We start from the raw sequence: 25,105 nt of genomic DNA on the forward strand, positions 1-25,105 counted from the left end.
GGATCCCCTGTCTTCTCATGTCAACCACTGACCCCACAACAGCTTTACAATCAGGTATATTCAACATAAGATTCAACCAACTATTGATTCATTAAAGCACAGAGGGATTGAGATTTGCATTAATTTTCATGTTTACACAACCGTTGCACATTTTTCAAACGTGGCAACTTCTTAGTCTGGAAAGAAGCCACAAGCATGAATATTTCTTCACTTGTTATCCTGTCCTGTGAAGTATAATTTTAAAACTTTTACTGCTTATTTTGTGGATCCCCAAACTGGGTTGCAGAGCCCTGTGGCCCCTCATTTTGAGAACCACTCTTTTATAGTCAATGTTTTTGCTCTTTGCTGATTCATGTTGCTTGTGCTGAATCAGACGGGGAGATTCATGTTTCCTTCAAGTCGCCCGTCCACTCCTCAGTCTTTGACTCCAAAGATGATGCAACTTCGCTTTGGTGCCAACTCGCCAAGACCATCCCCCTTTCCCAGTCCCTCATCCAATCCAGTGCAGCATTTCAGGTATTTTGTCTTATGTTCACTTTTTGGCCTGCAAACTTGCAGTAGTATCAAGTATGACTGGTGGCATTGTTCTTTGCTAGTGAGTATATGAAACTCGGTTCTACACTGGATGCAGTGCATTGCTGATCTGCTATTTCACACTGGGAGTGTCTCCTGTTTACCTGCTGTGGAACCTCTGCAATAAAAAAAAACCATAATTTTAAATACTGGAAATAATCCTCTGTAGCAAAGGACTCTTTAAGCAACACGTCTGTGTACTGGACATATTTCACAGTAAATCTTTGTTGGAAAAAATTAATGGAATCAAGGAACTGAAATGCCAGAGTGCTTTAATTTAAAAAGTGCGACAGGACGTGATGTTTGATGTGACTGATATAGACGGCAAAACTGGTCATTTCCAATGTATAGTTTTGCTGAAACACTCACATAGGCAGTGAAAACGGTCTCAAGAAGCTGTGTATCCACCAGTTCAGTTACTTTCACACTTCCCATTCAATTTGATTTGTATAGAGCAAAGAACAAATCGGAGGGGTGGGGGGTGCTTTGCTGGTGCGGCTGTTTCCAAATTAAGAGGCCCTTAATTAGAAAAGACCCACAGCCGCGGCTGGAGTTCAACGGAGTCTGACAGCGTTTTGCATTACGTGCATCTGCGCAATACCATAGCCCGTGATATCCCAAAATAACTAGTAATATCAGCACAATAACTGTTGAGGAATATTTCGATTATTTGGCTCTGTGCATCGCCTCGTGCGGAGCCAGACTGAACATAGGCTTCGCTCAGCTTCGCGGCTGAGACACAAATTGGGTTAGGTGGGTGGGAGTTTCTGTAATTATAAAACAAATCAACGATAATTTGACTAAAACATTGAAATATGTATGTCTAATATGTTCATCCTCAAAACGGACGGAGCAACCTTAGCTTACCGTTTTTTTAAATGATATGCCATGTTTGTAGTATAGCCACAAAAAAATGCTGCCACAATGTCTTTGACCTGGATGTGACAGGAGGACTGACTGTAGCCTTAAATGAAAAGCTCAAAATTCACATCTAATTAATGGCAATGCTAATCTATCTGTCTCTCGTGAGCATGGATGTATAATATGAATTGGATAGAGCTCTGCCCCCTCTGCCTTGAAGACAATTATTTTTTTATGGTAGTGACACTACTGTGCATGCTCTATGAGCCCCATAACCCAGAAATAAACACGGAAGTCAAAAACTATTTTGGCATATGCGCTGGGTGAGCAGCTTCATAGGAATGAAAGGAAGCGAAGGGGCGGTGCACTATCCAGTTCATATAATACATCCATGCTCGTGAGCCACGGAGCGATAACAACCCACTGGGCTGGACTAAACCAAAATAGTTAAACAAGGGGGGGGTGTTCTCGGAAGACACGCGCTTACCTGTGAAACACAGGTGCTCACCCCCATTAGCACTTGGTACTTTGCTCCTAATGAAATTCACCATAAGAAAAATAATGAAAAAAATTTGTCGATAATCACAATTTTGGTCGAGCTAGAACGTGTCGACCAATTAGTCGACCAGTCGTCTTTGACTTTACAGCCCAGCAGTGCATTCCAGTAGTGAAGTGATGTTATGTTGGTTACTGCTCATTTGCATGAGTTTGAAGCTCAGTCTACTTTATGCAAATCTGAGTCCTCTTGCACACCTTGCAAAATTAGACTTCTGATCTAAATTTGTGGTTCTGCAAATTAAAGAATGGATTTCTGTGAACTGTTTATTTTCACATGGGAAAGTATCCAAGCAAGAATGTTGGCCTGGCTTTAGATCCAGCAGCAGACAGCCTACGAGTGAAAGCCTTCATCCAATCATTTGTAGGAGGTGACCATCGGTCATATTGCAGCCATCAAGTGTGTGATATTGCCATTCAGATGTTTCAGTGTAAACTGTATTCACAAGATTTAATTTTAGTAAAGTTGGGTTCTACAGCAGCTGAAAATGAGCAGTAATTTGTACTAGATGCCTCAAAAGTAACCTGTTTTATTTATACAGCAGGTTGGTGTCGAGAGGTATTATCAGTTTTTCATCCAGTGCTTTACTTGACAGTACTACTCATTTGACCTTCAGTTATGTTTTTCTCTGACCAACAGATATCCTGGTCCTGTCACCCAGCTCCATCCTCAACACAAACGATTACTTGGTCAAAAGCAGCGTGTATTCCAAAGGTTGGTTTCTTAACCAGAAAAAGATTCTAAACGTGTGTGGATGAAATTTGTTTTGTTTAAATGTCACATGCCCCGTTTGTAGAAAGTTGGAGGGCTGGGATCCTTATTGTAATCTCATGACAGTCAAAGAAAGGGAGTGGATCACTAGGCTGCAGATGATTCAGCTGCAAAGTGAAAATCCTTATTTGGAGGACTACTATTATCAGGTAGGAACTGATTTGTCATCATTGTGTGCACAAACAAGTAGAGTGTATTTTCATGGCAGGTGTGTTTAACTGTCACAGGAGTACTATCGTAGAATAGAAGCCAAGATGGCCGAGGAGGAGCTCGGCATCAGGGGCAAGAGAGAGCCCCCAAAGCTCACCACACCGTACATCACAAAGACTGATGCCTACACACCAGGTCCTTCCCATGCTACTATAACTGTGTACACTTTATTTACCTTTTGATGATTCAAGCAACCACTTGTGAAAAATAATGTAGATTGAAACTGTTGGTCAGGTGAGACCTACAACCTCTGAGTGGTGATTTAAGTTCATATTCATATTTGTCATCCTTTGTACAACCGCTGTTTTGCCTCTGAGGCTGTTACAGTTTACTACCTGCTTTACCTTTTGAGGTTTGTTGCTATTTCAAATATTTACTTGCAAACATTGTAGTTTCTTTAATTTCAATAACTTGATTTTTTTTTTTTTTTTTATTTATTGCAGAAATTAAACTAGAATGAAGGTTAATCTTTGTCTGAAACTTTGAATGTAATATTTTTCTTGGTCTTCTAGTGGTGCATATTGAAGGCTCCTTGGGCCAAGTTGCAGTGTCCACATGTTACTCACCTCGCCGTGCCATCAGTGCAGTTCATGCAGTCCAAGCTCAGGGCCCACATGAGGTGAGTAAATGTCTCACTCTTGTGTTTGATGTGTTTTAATTTTCCTTCTCTGAACTGAGACTAATTTCCTCACAACAGGAACAAAAGGATACCAGGCAACAGCGGTTAGAGGTCCTCAGCAAAATAGAAAAGGTATCATCCTGTTACGACCCACCTCTTTGCTTGAGCAACAACCCACCAGATAGAAAATGAACAATTCAGTTGCAAGAAGGTAGTAAATCAAGAACAAACGAAATGTTAGGAACAGAGCAGAATCACTGTTGCTTAACCTCTTCTTCCCTGAGTCCATGCTTCAAAATGACATGCCCAACTAAATAGAGTAAGCTGCAGTTACAAGCTCTATGTGGATTATCTTGGTATCAAAATAAAGAGAACACTGAGGTTTAAGTTTCACTGTAGATGCTGCTGTGTCAGAGTAAATGCACACGGAACACAGCATAAATGAAGGATTTTTTTTTCTCATCTAAAAAAAATCACCTTTAAAATATGCAGTAGGGGCTTAAAAACTCATTGAGGTCATGTAACGTGGACATGAGCTGTGAAAAGTCTGATGCTGCTGAAGTGGAGCAGAGTAAAATTACAGAGGTTTTAGTGAAGTTCTCTCATTTAGCATCATCTGTGCCATTTGAGATTTCTTAGGTACCAAATTATTAAAACCCATTTAATTATATTTGCATGTCACTATTGATTGACCGTTTTGAAAAAAAAGAGGAAGAAAACTTGTTTTTCCCCTCTGTGACTCTGCAGCATGTTCAGTTACGCAGTGCCATAACAATTTGAGTGATTGACTCGTTTTAAACCTAAACCGGTAGAATCAGACCCCTGTCTCCAAATGCTTGTAAATCGCTTCATTAGCGAGTAAAAAGGACATAAATGCTTATGACACATTTGTGCGGACCTTCGCCCTTCTCTATTCTCAACGATGTAATGTCGCTCTGGAATGATCAATCAGACCGGGAATAGTTCCCAAAGCATGCTGGGAAGTGTAGTTCTCCATTAGAAGCAGTTTTATTCAGGTGACAATAACTTGTTTTGGTAAACGGCAATGGTAAGACAACATTTCTGGTTGTATTTCTTGAAAGTCAGTTGTTTTGCTCATGTTTTGGGGCTGGTTCCTTGAATCAATCTATTTATTATACATGTGTATATATATATATATATTAGGTCTGTCAAAAGATTAAAATTTTTAATCGGATTAATCACAGGGTAGCTGTCGATTAATTACCATTTGTAAATATGCCAAAAAAAATCTAATTTTCTCTTTAAATTGTTGTAGGAAAGGAGAGATAAATAAAGTATGTGAAAATATAAATGTAAAGAACAATAAAATACTGTAAATAACTTGTAAAAACCGATACAAACTTAGTAAAAAAACATTACATTGTAAAAAAAAACAAACATTATGAGACAATATAAATAAATAGAAAAAATAAAATGTTGTAAATAACTTAAAAAAAAAACTATACATTGCACTGTAAATAACTCGCATTATAAACAAAATATAAAGTATAGAAGTTAAATAGTTTTCTTACTAAACCCACAGCAGGATATTCCTCATCAGCACTTTGAAGCACTGCTTCTACTAGTTAGCGTTAGCGTCTGCTAGCATTCTGACGCTAATGTTAGCTGCTGTCTGTGTCCCCGTTAGTTAGACAATGACTGTTAATGTTATGATTATATCATTATCTGCGGCAGCAGCGCCACTTACAACTGTGTGTCTTTCTTTCTTTTTCTCTCTTTTTTCTTCCTCTTCTTACTTCCTGATTGATAACTCCTCTTCATTTTCCTTCAGCTTCACACAGGTTAACGTGAGGAGACGTGGGGCCCCTTTAGGGGGTTTCCGACTGAGATGTCATTGCAAATCAACCCTTGTTGTTTAAGGGAGACGGGGATGCAGCTGCTCACTGATGCATTTAGGCTCCGAGTGTCGGGAGCCCCCCTATCTATCTCTCTCTCTATATAGATATATATATATAGATATATATATATATATAGATATATAGATATATAGATATATATCTATATATATCGATATATATATATATCGATATATATATATATATATATATCCCCTATTATGTATCGTCTTAATCGATACATAATAGGGGTGTCACAATTCTCCAAATCTTTGATTTGATTTTCGATTTTAAGGTCATTCGATTCATAATTTTATTTTAGTGGAGATGGGTTTGCCATTTTTAGACTTGTCTAGGATAATTGGTTTTATGTCACAGATGACCCATTAAATGTTTTAATTTTGATTGTCTACATGGTGTCATGGCGGTGATGACTGATTTTAATGTCAGTTTGTTTGCAATGTACCACACTAAGGCCTTCGTGTCAAATTTAAACATTAATATGAATGTAACAATAACCAGTCAATTGGAAAGAGGAGAAGTCAGAGTCATGTAGCTGTGTTGCTCTGAAGGTCCAGCAATATGTCAAGGCCACTAAATCTGCACTACTAACCTGTTCTGCAGTTGTTCACAGCTCTGCTGGAGGTGGAGGACACGGAGAGAATGAAAACCACAGTCCCATCTGAAGCTCAAGATGGAAAGCAGCGGGAGAAAACCCAGTGGAAGGTGGAGCACATCTACTCCGACCTGCGACAGTACAACCCGACGTGAGTCATATGTTTGTTTTGTTGCCTTCCCAGTGAACCTGTATTAGGATTGTAAAGATTCTGATGGACAGTGAACTCTCAAACTTTTTGATGTAGTAATTCAGGAGGGGAGTTTCTTCCTTTCCTGCTGGTCTCAAAAGGCAAAAAGCTTCTCGCCCGTCTGCTCCCATTCCTGAAACATGAGTTTGCACTGAAAATCTTACATACAGTGACGGTAAACCTACCAACGCTGATGAGCAGGGATGCTGAGGAGGTAAGATGATGTTTGAGCATGCTTCTGTTATGCTAATTGGTTATTTTAATAATGATTTAATGAGAATATTTGATTTAGATATTAGTGCTGTCAGTTAAGCGCGTTAACGTGAACCCATTTTAACGCTGTAAATGTTTTTATCGCACAATTAACGCTCTTTTTGGCTGAGCAAACTATGTAGATTTTTCACATGCTGTTGCAGCAACTAGTAACATTAGAACACCACACCGCATCTCGCTAGACCGGAAACAAAACAGACACTCGCGTAAGTAAGAGTAAACGTTCCGTTTTGAGCTGATGGTGAGCGCTGTGCGCTTCTCCGTTAGCTCCTTGAGCTCGGATTAGCTCGTTACGGCAACAACACATTAAACCACGGGACTTCGTCTGCGTTAAAGAATGGCTCTTTATTCACATAACTGTGGGGTGATACACAGCCTCTGTTATTGTGCGGCTCTATCACAATGAGAGGTATAACTCAAAATATGCAGAGTGACAGAGATATTCACCTGTGGCTCGCTAATGTAAACACACGGAACACATTACTTCCTGCTTCACCGACGCACCTCTCTGACGTCGCATTATGCGAACGTCTCGTACCTCCTACAGCGCACACGCACACATACAGCTCCTCACACACACAAGGTACACACACCAGGTTTAGCCTAAAATTAGATTTTGGCTTGAACAAATATATTATAAATATTGTCTTGAAATTGCATTAAGCTGTATTGCAATTTAGATACATTCCGATCAATTGTTCAGCCCTACACTACAGTATATGCCTAAATATGCAAATAACATTTAACTTTTCTATGTTGAAAAGAGTATTAAAATGAGGAAATTAATGGTACAAAAAGAAATCAAGGGACATTTAGAATAGATAAAAAATTGTGATTAATCGCGAGTTAACTATGACATTAATCGCGATTAAATATTTTAATCGTTTGACAGCACTAGTATATATGTTTAAAGTGTCTGCACCTCTTGACTGCATATGCTTGCCTATTATAACTGTTTTGTTTTTTTTAGGCCCTTCCTGTTCTTTACCCACCACTTCGAAATGTGATTGGAACACTGACGTTCAGTCAACTCATCAGGGTCCTCAAAGATCTGACCTCATCGGAGTCTTTATCGACATACGAGTGCCTGACACTGGCATGTCAGAACAAGGTCTGGGCAGTTTTTTTTTTTCTTATTTCATTGGAAGTTCATTGAAGTTTTCTAACTCACTGCTTCTCTTTTTCAGTTTGGACTCTCCTTACTGTATGCTCTCCTCTCCCAAGGAGAGACACTGCTGTCATCGGGTGTCCCTCTAGAGCCCAGCATCGGTGACTTTGAGACCTGGTAGGGTTTTTCAGTCTTCTGCTCCAAGAAAGTTGATGATTCTGACGTTGGAATGAGCTTTAGATGTTTGTTTTCTTGTGTTCCTGTAGGACAGACACAATATTCCAGGTGGCAGGACAACTATCCCAGTGTTCACTGGTGGAGCCGCTCATTCTGCCCTCAAACCTGCTCACTCTCTTCTGCCGTTACCTGGACAAACGTACTGTGTGTCAGCTGAAGAGCAACATGGAGTAAGTCGTGAAGACATTTTATAAACTGAAGATATTTTCAGTCTGAAAATGAACAAAATGAGTTGAACCCTGACTCCTATCTCTTCAGCTCTGCAACTGGATGCCTGGCTCTTCCGTCTTAAGATGGACAGGAACTGATGTGATTTCAGCCAATGACCTGGTTGTTGTGAGTACTAGAGTTAATGGAGCAGAAGTGCAGCCCTGGAATAAACTCCTCAATGTTCAATATATGTGCTATATGTAATGTCCTGAGCTGTGTGATCAGAATGCTTTGATTCTTATTCCTTTCCCCTCCTTCCTTCATTGTCACATTTTTTTCACTCTCAAACTGTTTCCCTTTTTATTTCCTTCATCTGATTGTTTTACTTTACTTTCCTTTGTCTCCAACAGTTATGTCAGTGCGAATTACTCAGAATATTTTTTTTTCTTTTCATTCTTTTTACCCTTGATTGTTCATTTCATGACATCAACATGTACTTTATCTGGTAACATAACAGTAACTAGCAATTGGCGCTAAATGACCTGAGGCTTCTATTCAAACAATTTATTTGTGAAAAATATTTTCAAAAAAAATCTAGATGCGTTCAAGACATCTGAAACTATAATGGTATATTTTTTTTTTACATGACAAACTGAGCAACTTGTGAAGATAAACTACAATAGAGCTCACCTCGATCATTGCATCATTTATAATTTCCCCCAAAAACATAAGAATAATCTATTATTGATCTCAAATGGACTAAAATAATACTTTCTCCTACTTCATTTTGTCATTGCTAAAGTAGTAAGTCCTTTGTTTTGAAAATAACAGGGCAAGAAACTTAAGCAGAAATTGTGTTGTAAAACGACCAGGTTGAGAGTTATGTAGTCATGATTATGCAGCAGAACCTACATGTTCATTCTAATGACCATTTAAGGAATTTACATTATCCACTTTTGGGTTTTTTGCAACAAAAAATGTGCATTGTGTAAATGTGTATAACAAGACAATATGTTTGATGTAATTTCCATCTGGGATGTTTCTGTTGTGAAGAGAATTTTATTTAATGTATAATTTGGAAACAGGAATAATTTAAATTGCACTATTGTAGAGCACTTGCAACAAATAATAAAAACAAAAAAAAAACCTTTAAAAATGTGCTTTGGTCAACAGAAAGTTGATCTTGCTCTTTGCTTTGAGGATGTTTCTACAGTCGGTGCTGGACATGATGCGGTAATATAGTCTGGTTTGAGAGTGATGTACATGTCTCAATGTAGCTTAATACAAAGTTTAGCAGACCAATAATGAGTCTGGTGGTTGTTGAGTGACTTAACATTTAACTCTAACTCGCATCTCATCACTGAACCAAATCCATGTTGCACACTGAAGTCATTTTCTTGAAAGAGCAGACTTTCAACCAAACAGGTAGCCCGCCACGGCAAAAGTGTCCACAAGTTGGCCCAGCGCAAAACATGATTATAATAAAAAATGAAAAAATATCTTTTTCAAAATGAGGGATTTTAGTTTTTTCAAAATTGTCCTCCATGCTTCAAATCACAGCATTGTGGGTCTTAAAACCATGAACTTTGTATTTGAATTAGGGTTTTTTTGAGCGCTGAGACTCGATTCCTAGTTAGGGTGTGGTGATATCACATTCCAGAGCTTTTTTTGGCCAATCAGCTGCTGCACATGGGGTAAAACACATGGCTACTTAATATACACGCAGCCAAGGCAGCTGTGAGTGTGTTTGTGTGTGTGCCTACTCTGTGCTGAAACATGAGTGTGACATTCCTAAGAGAGGGAGAAACGGTAGCTAACACGTGTGGCTCCCTACAGTTAAGTTGAGTGGAAATCCTTCAAGGGATCGTTCAGCCTTTTTGTTGTGGTGTTTACACATAGCTAGCGCTGACTGAAATCATGGCTGCCAGCAGGCACACAAGAGAATAACAGACTGTTTGTCTGTTTGTTCGCATCTCTGTGACTTGGGTGTTAAAAATCCTGTGTGGATTCACCTCGATGACACTGTCTTGCCAAACAGCAGTTGACCAGCAACTGTTGATTTTGCTTTCCTAGACTAGAAATGATTCATCTACAGGAAAACGGGCAGCTAACACAACACAGTGGTTGTCCACTGTTCCCATACTGATCAGAGATGTGACTGCAGAGAGTTGAGGGCAATAACACTACTCCAAAAAAAAATGTTAATATAAATATTTGAGTGGAAGAATGATCCCAGTTTTCTGTGCAACACCCTATCATTACAGTTTTACAGTTCTGGCTTCCATTGCTTTATCTCAATCCAGATAGCATTCACTTTTGTCAACAACGTGCTACTGCTGGCTTTCATGTGCAGACAAACGGCTTGGGAACCGATTTGCATTGTGGGATGTCATCCACGTACGGGGATATCGGTGTTGTAGTTGTGAAGTCACTTGGACTGATTGGCATGCTTAAAACTGTTATGTCCTGTGTAGCGTAACATTTTCCATTCATAAATTACCAAACATTACTTTATATACACTTCACTGACAGATGTGTGCAGGACCTTCACATCTTGAAACGGACTAAAGTACATGGAGCTAAACCTAGTACTGTGTGTTTGCTTTTCAATCGTCTGTTTTAAAAGTCTAGTTAAGCTACAAATGGATAAGGGAGAGTATGTCTGGAGACAGCACACAGGTCCAGACATGAAGATAAACATTTAAAAAAACTTAAATGTATGATTCCTATGGACAAAGCATTTGTATGCTACACCATGTAATAGAGCTACAACTCACATTATCTCCAGGGGCCTCATGTATAAGAGTGTGCAACTTTCATACTGAAAGATGGCGTACTCACAAAGTTTGTACACAGAGGCCTGCGCACCTTCTCTTTATAAATCCCATCAAACGTGAAACTGAGCGGAGATGAATGAATAACACACCACGCCCTTGTTCCACCCACAGATTATCCCTCAGATGCGCCCTCAAATAAGTTACGTGGGAAAACACCTAGAGCACCAAATGGTACTCAAAGAAGTACACGCCTATAAAAATTGTCTACATCTGTTTTTTTTAAAACCATATGTTCTTTCCATACATATCAAATGTCAATTTTTTTTTTTTTTAACACTTTGATCGTCTAAAAAATACAAATTTCATGAAATACTCCAGTTAACACACCTGTAGCAACAATGTGTGCTCATACAAATACAAGCTATACAAATTGTGTACATTCGTATTATTTCATTTTAGACCAACATCAGACCTCATTATATCCGCGAGAAATGCGCGCGGATATTATGGAATCGGTCTCGCGCATCCACGTCGTTGTCCGCGTCCGCAGATTTTAGCCGTTAGCGCGATAACTGGAAAGGCATTTGAGATTAAATTTTCTTATTTTTTTTATGGGTCACATACGCCCTGTAGAGGATCCCTATTGATTTTGAGCTGTCTACCGTTATTAATTAGTTAATTAATTCATGATATAAAAACCATATTTTCACCTGTATCTTCCAAAGTATTGCGGGTATTGGCTTCAAATTTTGCATGGGCATCACATACCACCTGAGAATTATCCCTATCTTTGTAGCTTTATTATTAATTAGCAAGTTAATTAATTTATTATGCTAAAAACACATTTACGGCTTTATCTTCCAGACTGATGGAGATATTGCGTTCAAATTTTGTACAATGATTCATGTAACAACTATCTACAAGTACAATCATTATTACTTTGGCTATGATTGGTAATAGGTACATAATTTAACTGGTGTATGCTTTTTCATGAAATTTGGACACTTTGAAGACATGGCAGGTGTGGTTAGCATTTTAATATTCATAATATTTAACAAGGTATAATAGGTTAACTAGTTTTATTAAAAACTAGGGAGAAATTTATGAGTTCAGGTATTCTGTGTTCAATATTGAGTTTATATGGATACTTTGAACATGTATAAAGTGTAGTCAGCATTATATCATAATAAACAGTTATTTTGTTGAATTTATTAATAATTAATTAAAACAGTTAGTGGAAGGTGCGAGTGCGTATACTTTGGGTATATTGGAAAGTTGAGGATTGGACAAGTTTGCGGATATACCCCTTGCTGTCGGCCCCCGACAGCGTAGGCTAGTTATATATACCAAATCACGGTATCCGCGGGGTCTTAAAAAGTCTTAAATCAATCATTTGAATTTAAGGCCTTAAAATGTCTTAAATTCTCCTAAAATCTCATAAAAGGTCTTAAATACAATTTTGTAAGGTCTTAAAAATCTATTAACGGTGTGTTACAGCTTAGCATAGCAGCAGAGAAAACTTAATGAAAGCCCACAGCTAAGCCGAATTGCAAGTTCAACAATTTGTGGCTCCAATTTTCCTTCTTGTCTTTTGTACTTTTTTGCCAGTATGGATTTGAAATGGGTCTTAAATTGTATTCATTACGGTCTTAGAAAAAAGTCTTAAAAAGTTAAATTTGACTTGTTGAAACCTGCAGAGACCCTGCAAATAAAAGTAATTATTCATTAATCTTTGTGCTGTAATGAAGAACTTCCATCCGTGGTTTCCACTCCTTTGCAGCGGTTATAATCAGAATGATCTGGGGCTTCTGGGCTTATTTTTTTCCTGCTGCTGATCTCCGGCTCCTGGTCTTTGTTGCTGAGCAGGAGGACATTTTTGTCCTGCTTCGGAGTGTAGGACACCAGGGGGTGAGTATATGGAAAGATGGAGCTGAGGGGGAAGCTCTGGTCATGTTTTACGCATCGTGCCAGAGATGGTGATCTTTCTTTGCAGCAGCTCATCTGCCAGCCCAAATGAGGAAAACAAATGATCAGTAGTCAGTCAGCCCTCCCAGCCCCTCCGTCCTTGGTTTTGTTTTTGCAGTGCACCAGCTGAGCAATAGACACCAACAGGAGTCCAAACTAAGCCCGCACGGTGGTGACATCGAGATCCTTCCACTCGGGCACCATCCTTCTCCTATGCAGTTTGGTTTATTCCGTGATAAGTTGTGTGATATCTGTGATCTGTGATCAATGCAGCGCGGTGCACAGATCGGGGTTTGTTTTGGTTGTAATTTGGCCTGTACATTTGATGTGCTGGGAAATCTGTGTTTTGGATATTTCAAAGCTGTGGGAAAAAAAATATTACATGAAAGGATGGCATGGAAAAGGTGCCACTTGAAAGCGACCTGCGCCTTAACGCATTCTGTCACACTGTAAATGCACCGTGCACGTTAATGCACACGTACTCACACACCCATACGCAATTACCGCCATAGACGTTGTGTGGAGGGGGGGCGGGGTTCAGTGGGAGTGCCCTTGATCAGAAAAGGCTGTTTTTTTCTCCATTTGCCAAAAAAAGAAAAATGATGTAATCTTGATGGGAATCTGTAAGAGCACACATTTAAAGCCTTTTGCTTCAAATGATGTAAAAAAAATTAGAAGATTCATGTTTTTTACTTTATATTGAGCAAGATCAAAAATGGTGATTTGAATGGGTTTCAATGAGCACATTTTGGTGCGTAGGTGTGTTAATGTGAGTATTTTACTTAACGTTGTTTAGAATGGACTAAAAAAATTGCATGAAAAAAATTTTAAGCACTCAAAAACACAACCTGGCAACTTTTTAACAATATACAGTGGATATAAAAAGTCTACACACCCCTGTTCAAATTCCAGGTTTTTATGATGTAAAAAAATGACAGCAAGACAAATAATTTCACAATTTTTTCCACCTTTAATGTGACCTATAAGCTGTACATTGCAATTGAAAAACAAACTGACACCTTCAAAGGCGAAAAATATAAAATAAAAAACTTAAAATAACCTGGTTGCATAAATATGCACACCCTTAAACTAATACTTTGTTGCAGCACCTTTGGCTTTTATTACAGCACTTAATCTTTTTGGGTAGGAGCCTATCAGTGTGGCACATCTTGATGTGGCAATATTTGCCCACTCTTCTTTGCAAAACCGCTCCAGATCTGACAGATTGCGAGGGCATCTCCTGTGCACAGCCCTCTTCAGATCAGCCCACAGATGTTCGATTGGATTCAGGTCTGGACTCTGGCTGGGCCATTCCAAAGCCTTAATCTTATTCTGGTGAAGCCATTCTTTTGTTGATTTAGATGTGTGCTTTGGGTCATTGTCGTGCTGAAAGATGAAGTTCCTCTTCATCTTCAGCTTTCTAACAGAAGGCCGAAGGTTTTGTGCCAACACTGACTGGTATTTGGAACTGTTCATAATTCCTTCAACCCTGACTAAGGCCCCAGTTCCAGCTGAAGAAAAACGGCCCCAAAGCATGATGCTGCCGCCACCATGCTTCACTGTAGGTATGGTGTTATTTTGGTGATGAGCAGTGTTGTTTTTGTGCCAAACATATCTTTTGGAATTATGTCCAAAAAGTTCAACCTTAGTTACATCAGACCATAACACATTTTCCCACATGTGTTTTGGAGATTTCAGATGTCTTTTTGCAAAGTTAAGCCGGGCTTGGATGTTTTTCTTTGTCAGATAAGGTTTCCGTCTTGCCACCCTGCCCCATAGCCCAGACATATGAAGGAGACGGGATATTGTTGTCACATGTACTACACAGCCAGTACTTGCCAGAAATTCCTGCAGCTCCTTCAGTGTTGCTGTTGGCCTCTTTGCAGCCTCCCTGACTAGTTTTCTTCTTGTCTTATCATCAATTTTGGACGGACGTCCTGTTCTTGGTAATGTCACTGTTGTGCCATATTTTCTCCACTTGATGACGACGGTCTTCACCGTGTTCCATGGTATATTTAATTCCTTGGAAATTCTTTTGTAGCCTTCACCTGACTGGTGTCTTTGAATAATGAGATCCCTCTGATGCTTTGGAAGCTCTCTGCGGACCATGGCTTGTGCTGGAAGATGTGGCTACAAAAATGTCAGGAAAAGCCTCCTAGAACAGCTGAACTTTATTTGGGGTTGATCAGAAGCACTTTAATTGGTGACAGGTGTGCGCTGACTCCAGTTTAACACGAGTTATAATGTAATTGGTTAAATCTGAACACAAGCACATCCCCAGTTATAAAAAGGTGTGCGCACTTATGCAACCACACTATCTCAGTAATTTATTTTTACTTCACCGCCCTGAAAGATTTCTGTTTGTTTTTCAATTGCGTTGTACAGGTTATAGATCACATGAAAGGTGGAAAAAGTTGTGAAATTATTTATCTTGATGTAATTTTTTTACATGTCAAAAACCTGGCATTTGAACAGGGGTGTGTAGACTTTTTATATCAACTGTACATGAAAAATTAACGATGGTTAATACTAATACTAATACTGGTTAACTTGACGCGAGTTCGCGAGATCCAGCGAAAGACTGTGTGTATAAAGTAAACAACAACACAGCTTCTTTTCATTCTCCGACGTGGAAGAACTGTTGATTTGGTGTCATAAATTATTTTATGTTTCTCCACTTCAACAATCAGTCTCTCGTCGTACATTATGACTCTCCGAGACGCTCTGATTAATTGACTGTTTACCTGGCAGCACCGGTCATGACGTAATGTTGATGTGAAGTTGTGACAGGCTGTATGACCTGCGTATTGTGTTTTATTTTGAAAGGGGGGCGGAAATGTTTTACTTTGATTCTGTGTCGGACTTCCTGTCTTGTGCGATCTGCTTCGTTGAAATTTACGAGGTTCAGCAGCGGCAACGGAAAAAATGATTTCTACCAGTGGAAATCCAGGGTGAGTCTAACCCTTCGAACCATTCACTACCAACCAACTTACAGGCCACAGCAGATATAAATGGTTGATAACACTTTCTGTATTTCTTACATAATGTTTTCTTATGTAACATGTTTGTTTAGAAATGACTTATCCATGTGATCTGAATTTACAGATCATTTCAACAATTTATAAGTCTGTCAGTGTCACACGTCATCATCCAGTTACACACACACGCATTACGCACAGAATAAACAGACAGAGCTCACAGAGTTGCTGCATAATGACTCATTACTCTCTCTGATTGTGCTGTGGAAGCTGGGGAGGGAGGAAGATGCCGGTGTGCCGCAGTCTCCCACGGCTGACGAGTGCGCACCTGCATCAGCTGTCTCTTCTGATGAAAGGCGCATCGGTGGCGGAATAACTTTTTTGCAGTTATTTTGTTATCGTACGGATTAAAATGGGATAAGGAAATGTTCTACTCAACGTTCAAGTCCTCATTTCTTACAACAAATTAGTCTGTAACTTTATTTTGTAGTGTTTAAAACATTGTAGACTGATGTGTGTTCATGTCAGAATGACAGCTGTGTGTCTATTTACATAAACAAAAGATTAATTTGTGTTAAATCAATTTCAGTCATTTGCTCAAAGTAAGACTTGGAGAAAAGTGTCACTCAATCTCACACACACGCAATCGTTTGCAGTGTCCTCTGATCTTATCCACACATGTTCAAAGGTGGTGTATCAGTATTGTTTGTCACAGAATAATTCATGTTTGTCACTATAGACACATTAATAATATTATTTTGAAACACTGTGTTAAGTTTCAGAGCTTAATATTGCAGCATCTCCACCCTTTGCTGAGTGCTCCGCAAATTCTCACGGCAGCTCGAGAGTTTGGTCTGCGGTCCGCAAGGTTCCACACCAAGTACATTTTTATAAATGCCATCGTGTGCATGAAAGCAAGCGTACGCCGTCTTGTTGTGCTTACGCACGGTTTATACACGAGGCCCCTGGTCTGTCGTGTTGTGAGGTTTACAAATAGAAAAGTTTGTTTCGATTTTTATAGTGGTTGACAAACCAGTTGAAAAGTTCATTACCACCACCCTTATTGTTCTGCCACTGACATGCAATTCTACAATATGGCCGGCTGCTCGGGATCATTTAAAAACACATACATTTTGTTGAATGCATGTGAAGGAGCCAACATGCTTATTTCAGTAGATGGTCTGCAGATTGACTGACTGCTGCTAAACACTACACTGAGTCAGAGTTGGGACCATGTTAGCTCCGCTTCCTCTTCACAACTGCACACATCTGGACATAACATTCCTTAGTCATAATACATTCCCTTTAACGGACTATTTTTTTTTATCCAAACAAACCTGGGAAACAAATTCCTCACACATAAGAATCTAGAACTTGCATTTTTCTTCAAGAATCTCATCAGTATCATTGTTAGAAGCGGTCCCAACTCTAGATCTTTGGTTGCACTGCCTCCTGCTGGAAAGAGGGTGGAAAAATGGGTAATGACATAAGATGAGCTTCAAACCCGAACCCAAGTGATGGATTTAAAGGGGAATTTAAAAACTGCTTGGCAGAGCAAGAATCTAGCACAAACTTAGGTACATTGTTTCTATGCAGGAGTCATTTAAAGTTGTCTTATCAACAGAAGAGTTAACAACATCAAATACAACTGAAAAATAATAAAACCGTTTGGGCTCTTTACTGTTGTTGATATTCTTTGGGGTTTTACAGCAGTTGTAAAGTTGTATTATCTTGTTAGAATGAAATGTCTGAGATGAAGGAAACAGGGGCCTCATTTATAAAACCATCTACGTTTGAAAAGTTGACCTATGTAAGAAATACAGAAAGTGTTATCAACCATTTATATCTGCTGTGGCCTGTAAGTTGGTTGGTAGTGAATGGTTCGAAGGGTTAGACTCACCCTGGATTTCCACTGGTAGAAATCATTTTTTCCGTTGCCGCTGCTGAACCTCGTAAATTTCAACGAAGCAGATCGCACAAGACAGGAAGTCCGACACAGAATCAAAGTAAAACATTTCCGCCCCCCTTTCAAAATAAAACACAATACGCAGGTCATACAGCCTGTCACAACTTCACATCAACATTACGTCATGACCGGTGCTGCCAGGTAAACAGTCAATTAATCAGAGCGTCTCGGAGAGTCATAATGTACGACGAGAGACTGATTGTTGAAGTGGAGAAACATAAAATAATTTATGACACCAAATCAACAGTTCTTCCACGTCGGAGAATGAAAAGAAGCTGTGTTGTTGTTTACTTTATACACACAGTCTTTCGCTGGATCTCGCGAACTCGCGTCAAGATTATCGCGCGATCTTCCGTGAATACCGCCGGCTCCCAAGGCTCCGCGCCGCTGCCGTAACGCGCCCGGTGGGGATTGCCGCTGGGGAGAGGACGAAGCAGAACCGCGCCGCTGCCGTTCCGCGGCCGTTCCACGTCCAGTGGAAATCCGGGGATAGAGATGTTTGTCGTGTGGAATTTGGAAATGGCTCATAATCCAGTCATCACTGGCGTACATTTGTATTACATTAATGTTATATAGTTTTGTTTTTTTTTGTAACTTACCATCAGTGTTGGGGGTAACGAGTTACAAAGTAAAGGATTACAGTAACAATATTACTTTTGTGGGTAACGAAGTAAAGTAACGCATTACACTAAAAATATTGGGAACTACACTAACTTGACTATAGTAACACGCTTTTCTGCGTTACCCATGCTTTTTGCCTGTGTGTAAAGTTCTGATCCGTTTAAGGGATGTGTGTGCATGCGTGTTGTTTGTGTGTGTGCTTCCCTGGGCACTGTTGTCATGGAGATCGATTTGAGTGACGGAGCTGCTGGTGCGAAGGGGGGAAATAGAGATGGATAGGGAGACGCTGGAGAACAGGCTTTTAGCCAGCAGGGCGTCCGAAAATAATAAGAAATTAGATGCCCTACTTTTATGCAGGACGCCCTAAAGACGCCCTATTTCATCCTCCCGTTTCCCTGGGGAAACGATGTTGTGATGACGCACGCAAAAACTGCGGCCAGCACTTGCCTGTCTATACCCGCTTAGAGTCTGTCCAGGATCAGTTCGGAACACCAATAAAACAATTCCAAGAAGATGTGAGTACACTTTGGAACAGCACCTATTAAATGCTGGAAAGTCTCTGCGCAAAAGTGAAACTTGGCTGCAACGCAGCGCAGATTATGAACTCCCCACGACAGAACTCTCTTCTCTCTCTTTGAGCAGTTAACTGAAGAGATCAGCTCATCTGATGCATCTGTTATTGCCTTAATTACAGCGCTAAAGCGTTCCACGGAGTGAAACAATGAAAAGTGCTCTCTTGAGAGTCTGTCAACACGTTTTACTAAGATCTACTCGGATCTCCTGTATTTCATCGTGACTGTACTCGATCCTCCTCATAAAGATCATTATGTATGTGTCATATATGGATGTGGGGATAAAACTGAGCATAAATGATCCAGTCTACGTTGGATCATATAGTTTTACCCAGAGCCGGACAGTAACGGAGTACATTTACTTGAGTACAGTACTTGAGTACAATTTTGAGGGATCTGTTCTTTACTTGAGTATAATTTTTGGGGAGTACTCATGAATTTACTGAAGTACATTTGAGAGGCAAATATTGTACTCTTTACTCCACTACATTTCTATCCATAAACGTGAGTACCCGTTACTTCTTCTAAAACATGGATGAAACAAGTTGTCACACATACATACAATTGTTAGCTGAATTTTCTTTTCTGATATTACACATTTATGTAAGCTAAGCATTTGTTTTTATGTTCTTGAGTATGCTGTGTGTTTAACACAGTCAGGTTCAAATGTGAATGCAAAAAAATCCATTAAAACTCTAGCAGAGGTTTGTCAGAGCATTGCCATTGTGCTATTGCCTTGTGGGCAAGTGAGAAATGTTAAATAAAGCAACATAAAAGGTAAAAAGATGAAAATGATTTGATTTTACTTTCAATTCCTTTCACATTTTTCAAGGTATTAACATGAACATTTTTCATAACTCCATGTAGGATGTTTCTATACATAAATGTAAGCACTGTGGCAGTAGTAATGCAATATTTAGAAAATGTACTCTTGATAGTAGAACAAGTAATTCAGTACTTTTACTTAAGTAGACATCTGACTGTAGTACTTTTACTTGTACTTAAGTATAATTTAGCAAGGGGTATCTTTTATTTTACTCAAGTAATGAAGCTGTGTACTCTGTCCGCCTCTGGTTTCACATGCCATTTTGTATACATTATACAATAAACACTATGTGGGCAGGCTAAGTGATGTTTGTCCATATATCTACAAGGTAAATTAAGAAACGGGAAAGTAAAGTAATAAGTAGTGAAGTTACTTTTCAAATCCAGTAACTAGTAAAGTAATTTAATTACAATGTACAGAAGTAACTATAACATATTACTTTTTTTGAGTAACTACCCCAACACTGCTTACCATCAAATGCTGGACTGCAGTCATAGTAATAAAGGTAAAAGTGAATTGACAAGAAGTTAATATCCATAACAAATAAAGTTTATTTTTTATTTTTCGATGCCCCAAACTCTCAAATTACTACTGATTAAGCAATTGTGGTTAGCCCTCCTTTAACAGAAAAAATCCCTCATTTGTTCCTCGTGGCAGAAAACACCACCTTGCCAAAAAACTGCTGTAACAATATTATATGTTAATGTTTTTTTCCACTTTAAATGAGTCAATCTTTTGAAGCTACTTCAGCCTGAAATATACAAATAAAAATCACATATTATTTTTGAAATTGTAACCCTTTGAAGGCCAGTTTTTCACTAACTCCAGTGTTTTTTCTTGAAAAAAAAAAACAACCTACAATAACTTCCATAAAATACATTTCAAGGGGAATTTGATTATATCTACTATTGGGCCTTGAGTTGGGGTCAATGATTAGCAGAAACATTTATTTTGAAGTGCCAGATTTTTTGCAAAAACTCCCTAATTTGTTGTTTGGCAGAAAACGTCCCCTTGCCAAAAAAGTGCTGAAAAAATATGTTAATATTTTTTTCCACTTTCAATTGTCAGTCTTTTAAGTCTACTTCAGCCTGAAATGTGTATCAAATATGAATAGTATTTTTTATATATTAACCCTTTAAAGGCCAATTTGTTTACACAACTCTGTTTTTATTGAAAAAAACAGACAAACAAAAACTACAATAATCTCCATAAAATACTTTTCAAGGTGAATTTGATATTATTATTATTATTATTAGGCCCAGGGATGGGTCAATTATTAGCATAAACATTGATTTGATGCAGTTATTTTTTTTTTTGCAACGTCAGATTGTTCTAAAAACTGTCTAATTAGCAGAAAACGCCTGCTACATTTTGTCACATTTAGCTTCAAACAATGTTTGAAACTGGTGTGAATTTTTGAAAGTCACTCTTTATGGTTTAGCTAAACCCATATAAAACAAAATGTGTTCACTTGTATTGAAATGTATTCAACAGTTAAATCTAAATGTTAGATATAAATCTAAATGTGACATCTAAACGCTAAATCTAAATGAAATTGAAATTGAAATTGAAATTGAAATTGAAATCTTTCAGGTGATGACGTCTCTGTAGATTTAGCATTTAGATTTAACATTAGATTTAGCATTGAGATTTAACATTTAGATTTAGATTTAGATTTAACATTTAGATTTAGCATTGAGATTTAACATTTAGATTTAACATTAGATTTAGCATTTAGATTTAGCATTTAGATTTAACATTAGATTTAGCATTTAGATTTAGCATTTAGATTTAACATTTAGAGTCAACATTTAGATTTAACATTAGATTTAGCATTTAGATTTAACATTTAGAGTTAACATTAGATTTAACATTTAGATTTAACATTAGATTTAACATTAGATTTAGCATTTAGATTTAGATTTAGCATTTAGATTTAACATTTAGATTTAACATTAGATTTAGCATTTAGATTTAACATTTAGAGTTAACATTAGATTTAGCATTGAGATTTAACATTTAGATTTAACATTAGATTTAGCATTTAGATTTACATTTAGCATTTAGATTTAACATTTAGATTTAACATTAGATTTAGCATTTAGATTTAGATTTAGCATTTAGATTTAACATTTAGATTTAACATTAGATTTAGCATTTAGATTTAACATTTAGAGTTAACATTAGATTTAGCATTGAGATTTAACATTTAGATTGAACATTATATTTAGCATTTAGATTTAGATTTAGCATTTAGATTTAACATTTAGATTTAACATTAGATTTAGCATTTAGATTTAACATTTAGAGTTAACATTAGATTTAGCATTGAGATTTAACATTTAGATTGAACATTATATTTAACATTAGATTTAGCATTTAGATTTGAATTTAGCATTTAGATTTAGATTTAGCATTTAGATTTAACATTAGATTTAGCATTAAGATTTAACATTTAGATTTAACATTTAGAGTTAACATTTAGATTTAACATTAGATTTAGCATTTAAATTTAACATTTAGAGTTAACATTAGATTTAGCATTTAGATTTAACATGTAGATTTAGATTAGGCATTTAGATTTAACATTTACATTTAGATGTAGCATTTACATTTAGATGTAGCATTTAGATGTAATGTTTAGATTTAGCATTTAGATTTAACATTTAGGTGTAACATTTAATATTTAGATTTAAATAAAATAAATGTCTAAGTTAACAAATATTGTTGTAAATGTGCTAAAGAATGACTTTCAAAAATTCACAGCACTTTTCGAACATTGTTTGAAGCTAAATGTGACAAAACGTTGCAGTTATTCTCAGCATGTGCTGCTATACAAACACCACCTCATACTCCAAAAGCACAAACGTCCTCTAAACCAGTGATTTCCAAATGTTTCAAACCTCAGTCACTGAACAGAGTCAGTGGCGTGAGATTCATGAAGCTACACAGTAAAAAAAATTAAATGTATTAAAAAAAATAATCATAAAGATCTGATCAAACTGCTCTGGGGTCTGTTTCACAAAGCAGGTTCAACAAACTCTGAGTCTAACCCTGAACTCTGAGTTGATCTACTCTGAGAAAGGAAACTCTGAGTTTTCGGTTTCAGAACAGCTGATTTGAGTTAGTTTGTTCAACTCAGAGTAGTTTCACCTCGAGTTAAGCGCGTGCACCACAAGTATAAAAAGACAGCATGAATGGAGCCCCGTTTCAACGAGTCACCATGACAACGGGGAAGCGGAGGGTGACGTTCTTCACCCACTGTAGTTTGAAATATTAATGCGCTCATACGGTGAGTTTGAGCATGTTTTTAGAAGGAAGTGTAACAGCAGCAAAAGGGAGGGAGACGGTGTCTGAGAACACTGCTGCTGATGAGGAAGTTTAAATGTCGTCCTTTGCACAATCACAATAATATTACAGAGGAAACTGCTTGAGTTGTAGATTATTAATTTATTTTATTTAGGTGTAATCCCGCGGGGGAGAAGCGCAGTTGGCAGCAGTTTAAGATGAAACATAAAAACATTGTTCAAACAGGTAAGACCTCGGTATAATCTCATGGGATTAACCTCATTTTGATCATGTTTTACATAAAGTAAATATGAAGTGGCTGTTTGACTGTACAGTTGTTTTATCCCCAACATAATGATGTTTTCACACATAAATGACTTGTCATTTATATCATGGTCAAGTGCTCTGCATCTCCGACGTTCTATAAAAAACTCCCATTTGTATAAAAAAAATTTAAAAAACGCAGCGCAACACACAGTTTCTGCTGTGATGTGAGAGCATGACTCCGGTTGGTAATGTTGTAAATGTAAGGGCGGAATAGGTTGTGAATGTAAATGATGAACTGTGACGTGAAACGTTGCTGCTCAAAAATAGAAGTGTCTGGAAATCTATGCGCAGTCTGATAATCATGTCCCGAAGAATATTTAATTATCTGCACAGTAATGCTGCACCTTCATCCACGGGATCACTGTCAAAAGCACATGGTAGTGAAAATAGTCTTCACCTAATATAATTTCTAATGTAGACACAGAACAGACTTCAAAACTCTGCTGACTGAATGAATGAGGAAGTCAAATACCGTGTGTGTCTGAAAGAGGGCGGAGACAGAGAGAAACTCCAGGTTTGTTGAAGAAAACCTGCCAGCGAGCAGGTTAGGTTCACGGCGTATGTTGCCAGGGTAACTGACTCAGAGTTAAGCTGAACTGGCTTTTTGAAACCGAAAAACCAGAGTTTCCCTCATTTCAGGGTTAACAGACTCAGAGTTTTCACTAAACCTGCTTTCTGAAACAGGCCCCTGATCTTATTCTATGACTTAACATATAACAATTCTGACTTGACTCAGTTTAGCTTTCAGTCTGTTCCATGACGTCATAGCTCCCCCTGTGGGCTGCGTGAGGGGGTGTGTCTTGTACTGTGTCTGCGGTCTGCAGTTAGACCTTTTTTTATTCTTACAAACTTTGTTGAAAATTGCCAGCCCATACAGATGCAAATAAATACAAATAAAATAAAATAAAGTATGCTGGTCCAAATTTGAACACAACACAAAAATACAAGACATTTAAAATCAAAGGTAAACAAAAAGACAAGACAGGTGTAAAGACAGAAAGAAAGAAAAGAAGTATAAGAGTATGGCAGTTTTACGTACTTTCATAGTACAGCATAAAGTAAGACTTTTGATAGCTTTTTTGTTCTGTTTCATAAACACAGATAATTGTTTTTGCTAACAGTAGAATTAGATTAATAAGAAATTTTTATAGTATAAGCCAAAATCGGGAAAAATATTAGCAACTATAAATGTATTAATCTCATTCCACAGTTCATGAGTGAACTCACAATATCAAAATAAATGAGAGCATGTCTCAAGAAGAGATTTGCAGAAGGAGCATTTTACATCAATATCATTCTTCAGTTTTTGTAAGAAGTGTTTTACTGGATAGAATATTTCTTCTTTCTTCTAAATTTAGGGGTCACCACAGCAAATCATCTGCCTGGTAGAAATTGTCCTCGTTTCATAATAAAATAAAATAAAACCTCTATACCAGGGGACATCAACCTTTTAGTGGGGCAGAGAGAATAGTATGGAGAGCTACCATATTAATGTATTAACATTTTCCCATTTTGATGATGAATATTATTATATTATGAATATATTATACTGATTTTCAAAATATGTATCAATAATATAAATTGTATTGTAACATTATGCTTTCGTTTCATGCTTCATACCATTAAAACAAAACATGCATTTTTTTTGTTTGTTTTAATCAACATTATCTTTCAGTTTTTTCACATGTATTTGTCTTTGTAAAATGTACAGGTTTTCCCTTTGAAATTTAGAAAAAAAAAAGCCATTTGATCACATTTGTTTTGT

At 37.7% G+C, this 25,105-nt stretch overlaps 1 protein-coding gene across 1 annotated transcript in view; it reads left to right on the forward strand.

The window, feature by feature from the left end:
- The window catches only part of patl2 (PAT1 homolog 2), a gene marked incomplete at both ends in the record, with an annotated part of 19,663 nt that extends 11,501 nt beyond the window's left edge, over positions 1–8,162 (forward strand). Inside the window, 13 exons of the mRNA XM_083903356.1 lie at positions 1–54; positions 374–516; positions 2,630–2,704; positions 2,787–2,910; positions 2,989–3,106; positions 3,484–3,590; positions 3,669–3,722; positions 6,071–6,213; positions 6,310–6,466; positions 7,496–7,636; positions 7,713–7,810; positions 7,900–8,040; positions 8,129–8,162. The exon at positions 1–54 is cut by the window's left edge and continues 18 nt beyond it. Of these exons, the coding sequence (XP_083759482.1) occupies positions 1–54; positions 374–516; positions 2,630–2,704; positions 2,787–2,910; positions 2,989–3,106; positions 3,484–3,590; positions 3,669–3,722; positions 6,071–6,213; positions 6,310–6,466; positions 7,496–7,636; positions 7,713–7,810; positions 7,900–8,040; positions 8,129–8,162 (1,389 nt within the window). The remainder of the gene's footprint in view (positions 55–373; positions 517–2,629; positions 2,705–2,786; positions 2,911–2,988; positions 3,107–3,483; positions 3,591–3,668; positions 3,723–6,070; positions 6,214–6,309; positions 6,467–7,495; positions 7,637–7,712; positions 7,811–7,899; positions 8,041–8,128) is intronic.
- Between the last annotated feature and the right edge of the window lie 16,943 nt (positions 8,163–25,105).

This window comes from Microchirus variegatus, assembly GCF_963457635.1.
Source record: "Microchirus variegatus genome assembly, chromosome: 17".
Taxonomy (NCBI): domain Eukaryota; kingdom Metazoa; phylum Chordata; class Actinopteri; order Pleuronectiformes; family Soleidae; genus Microchirus; species Microchirus variegatus.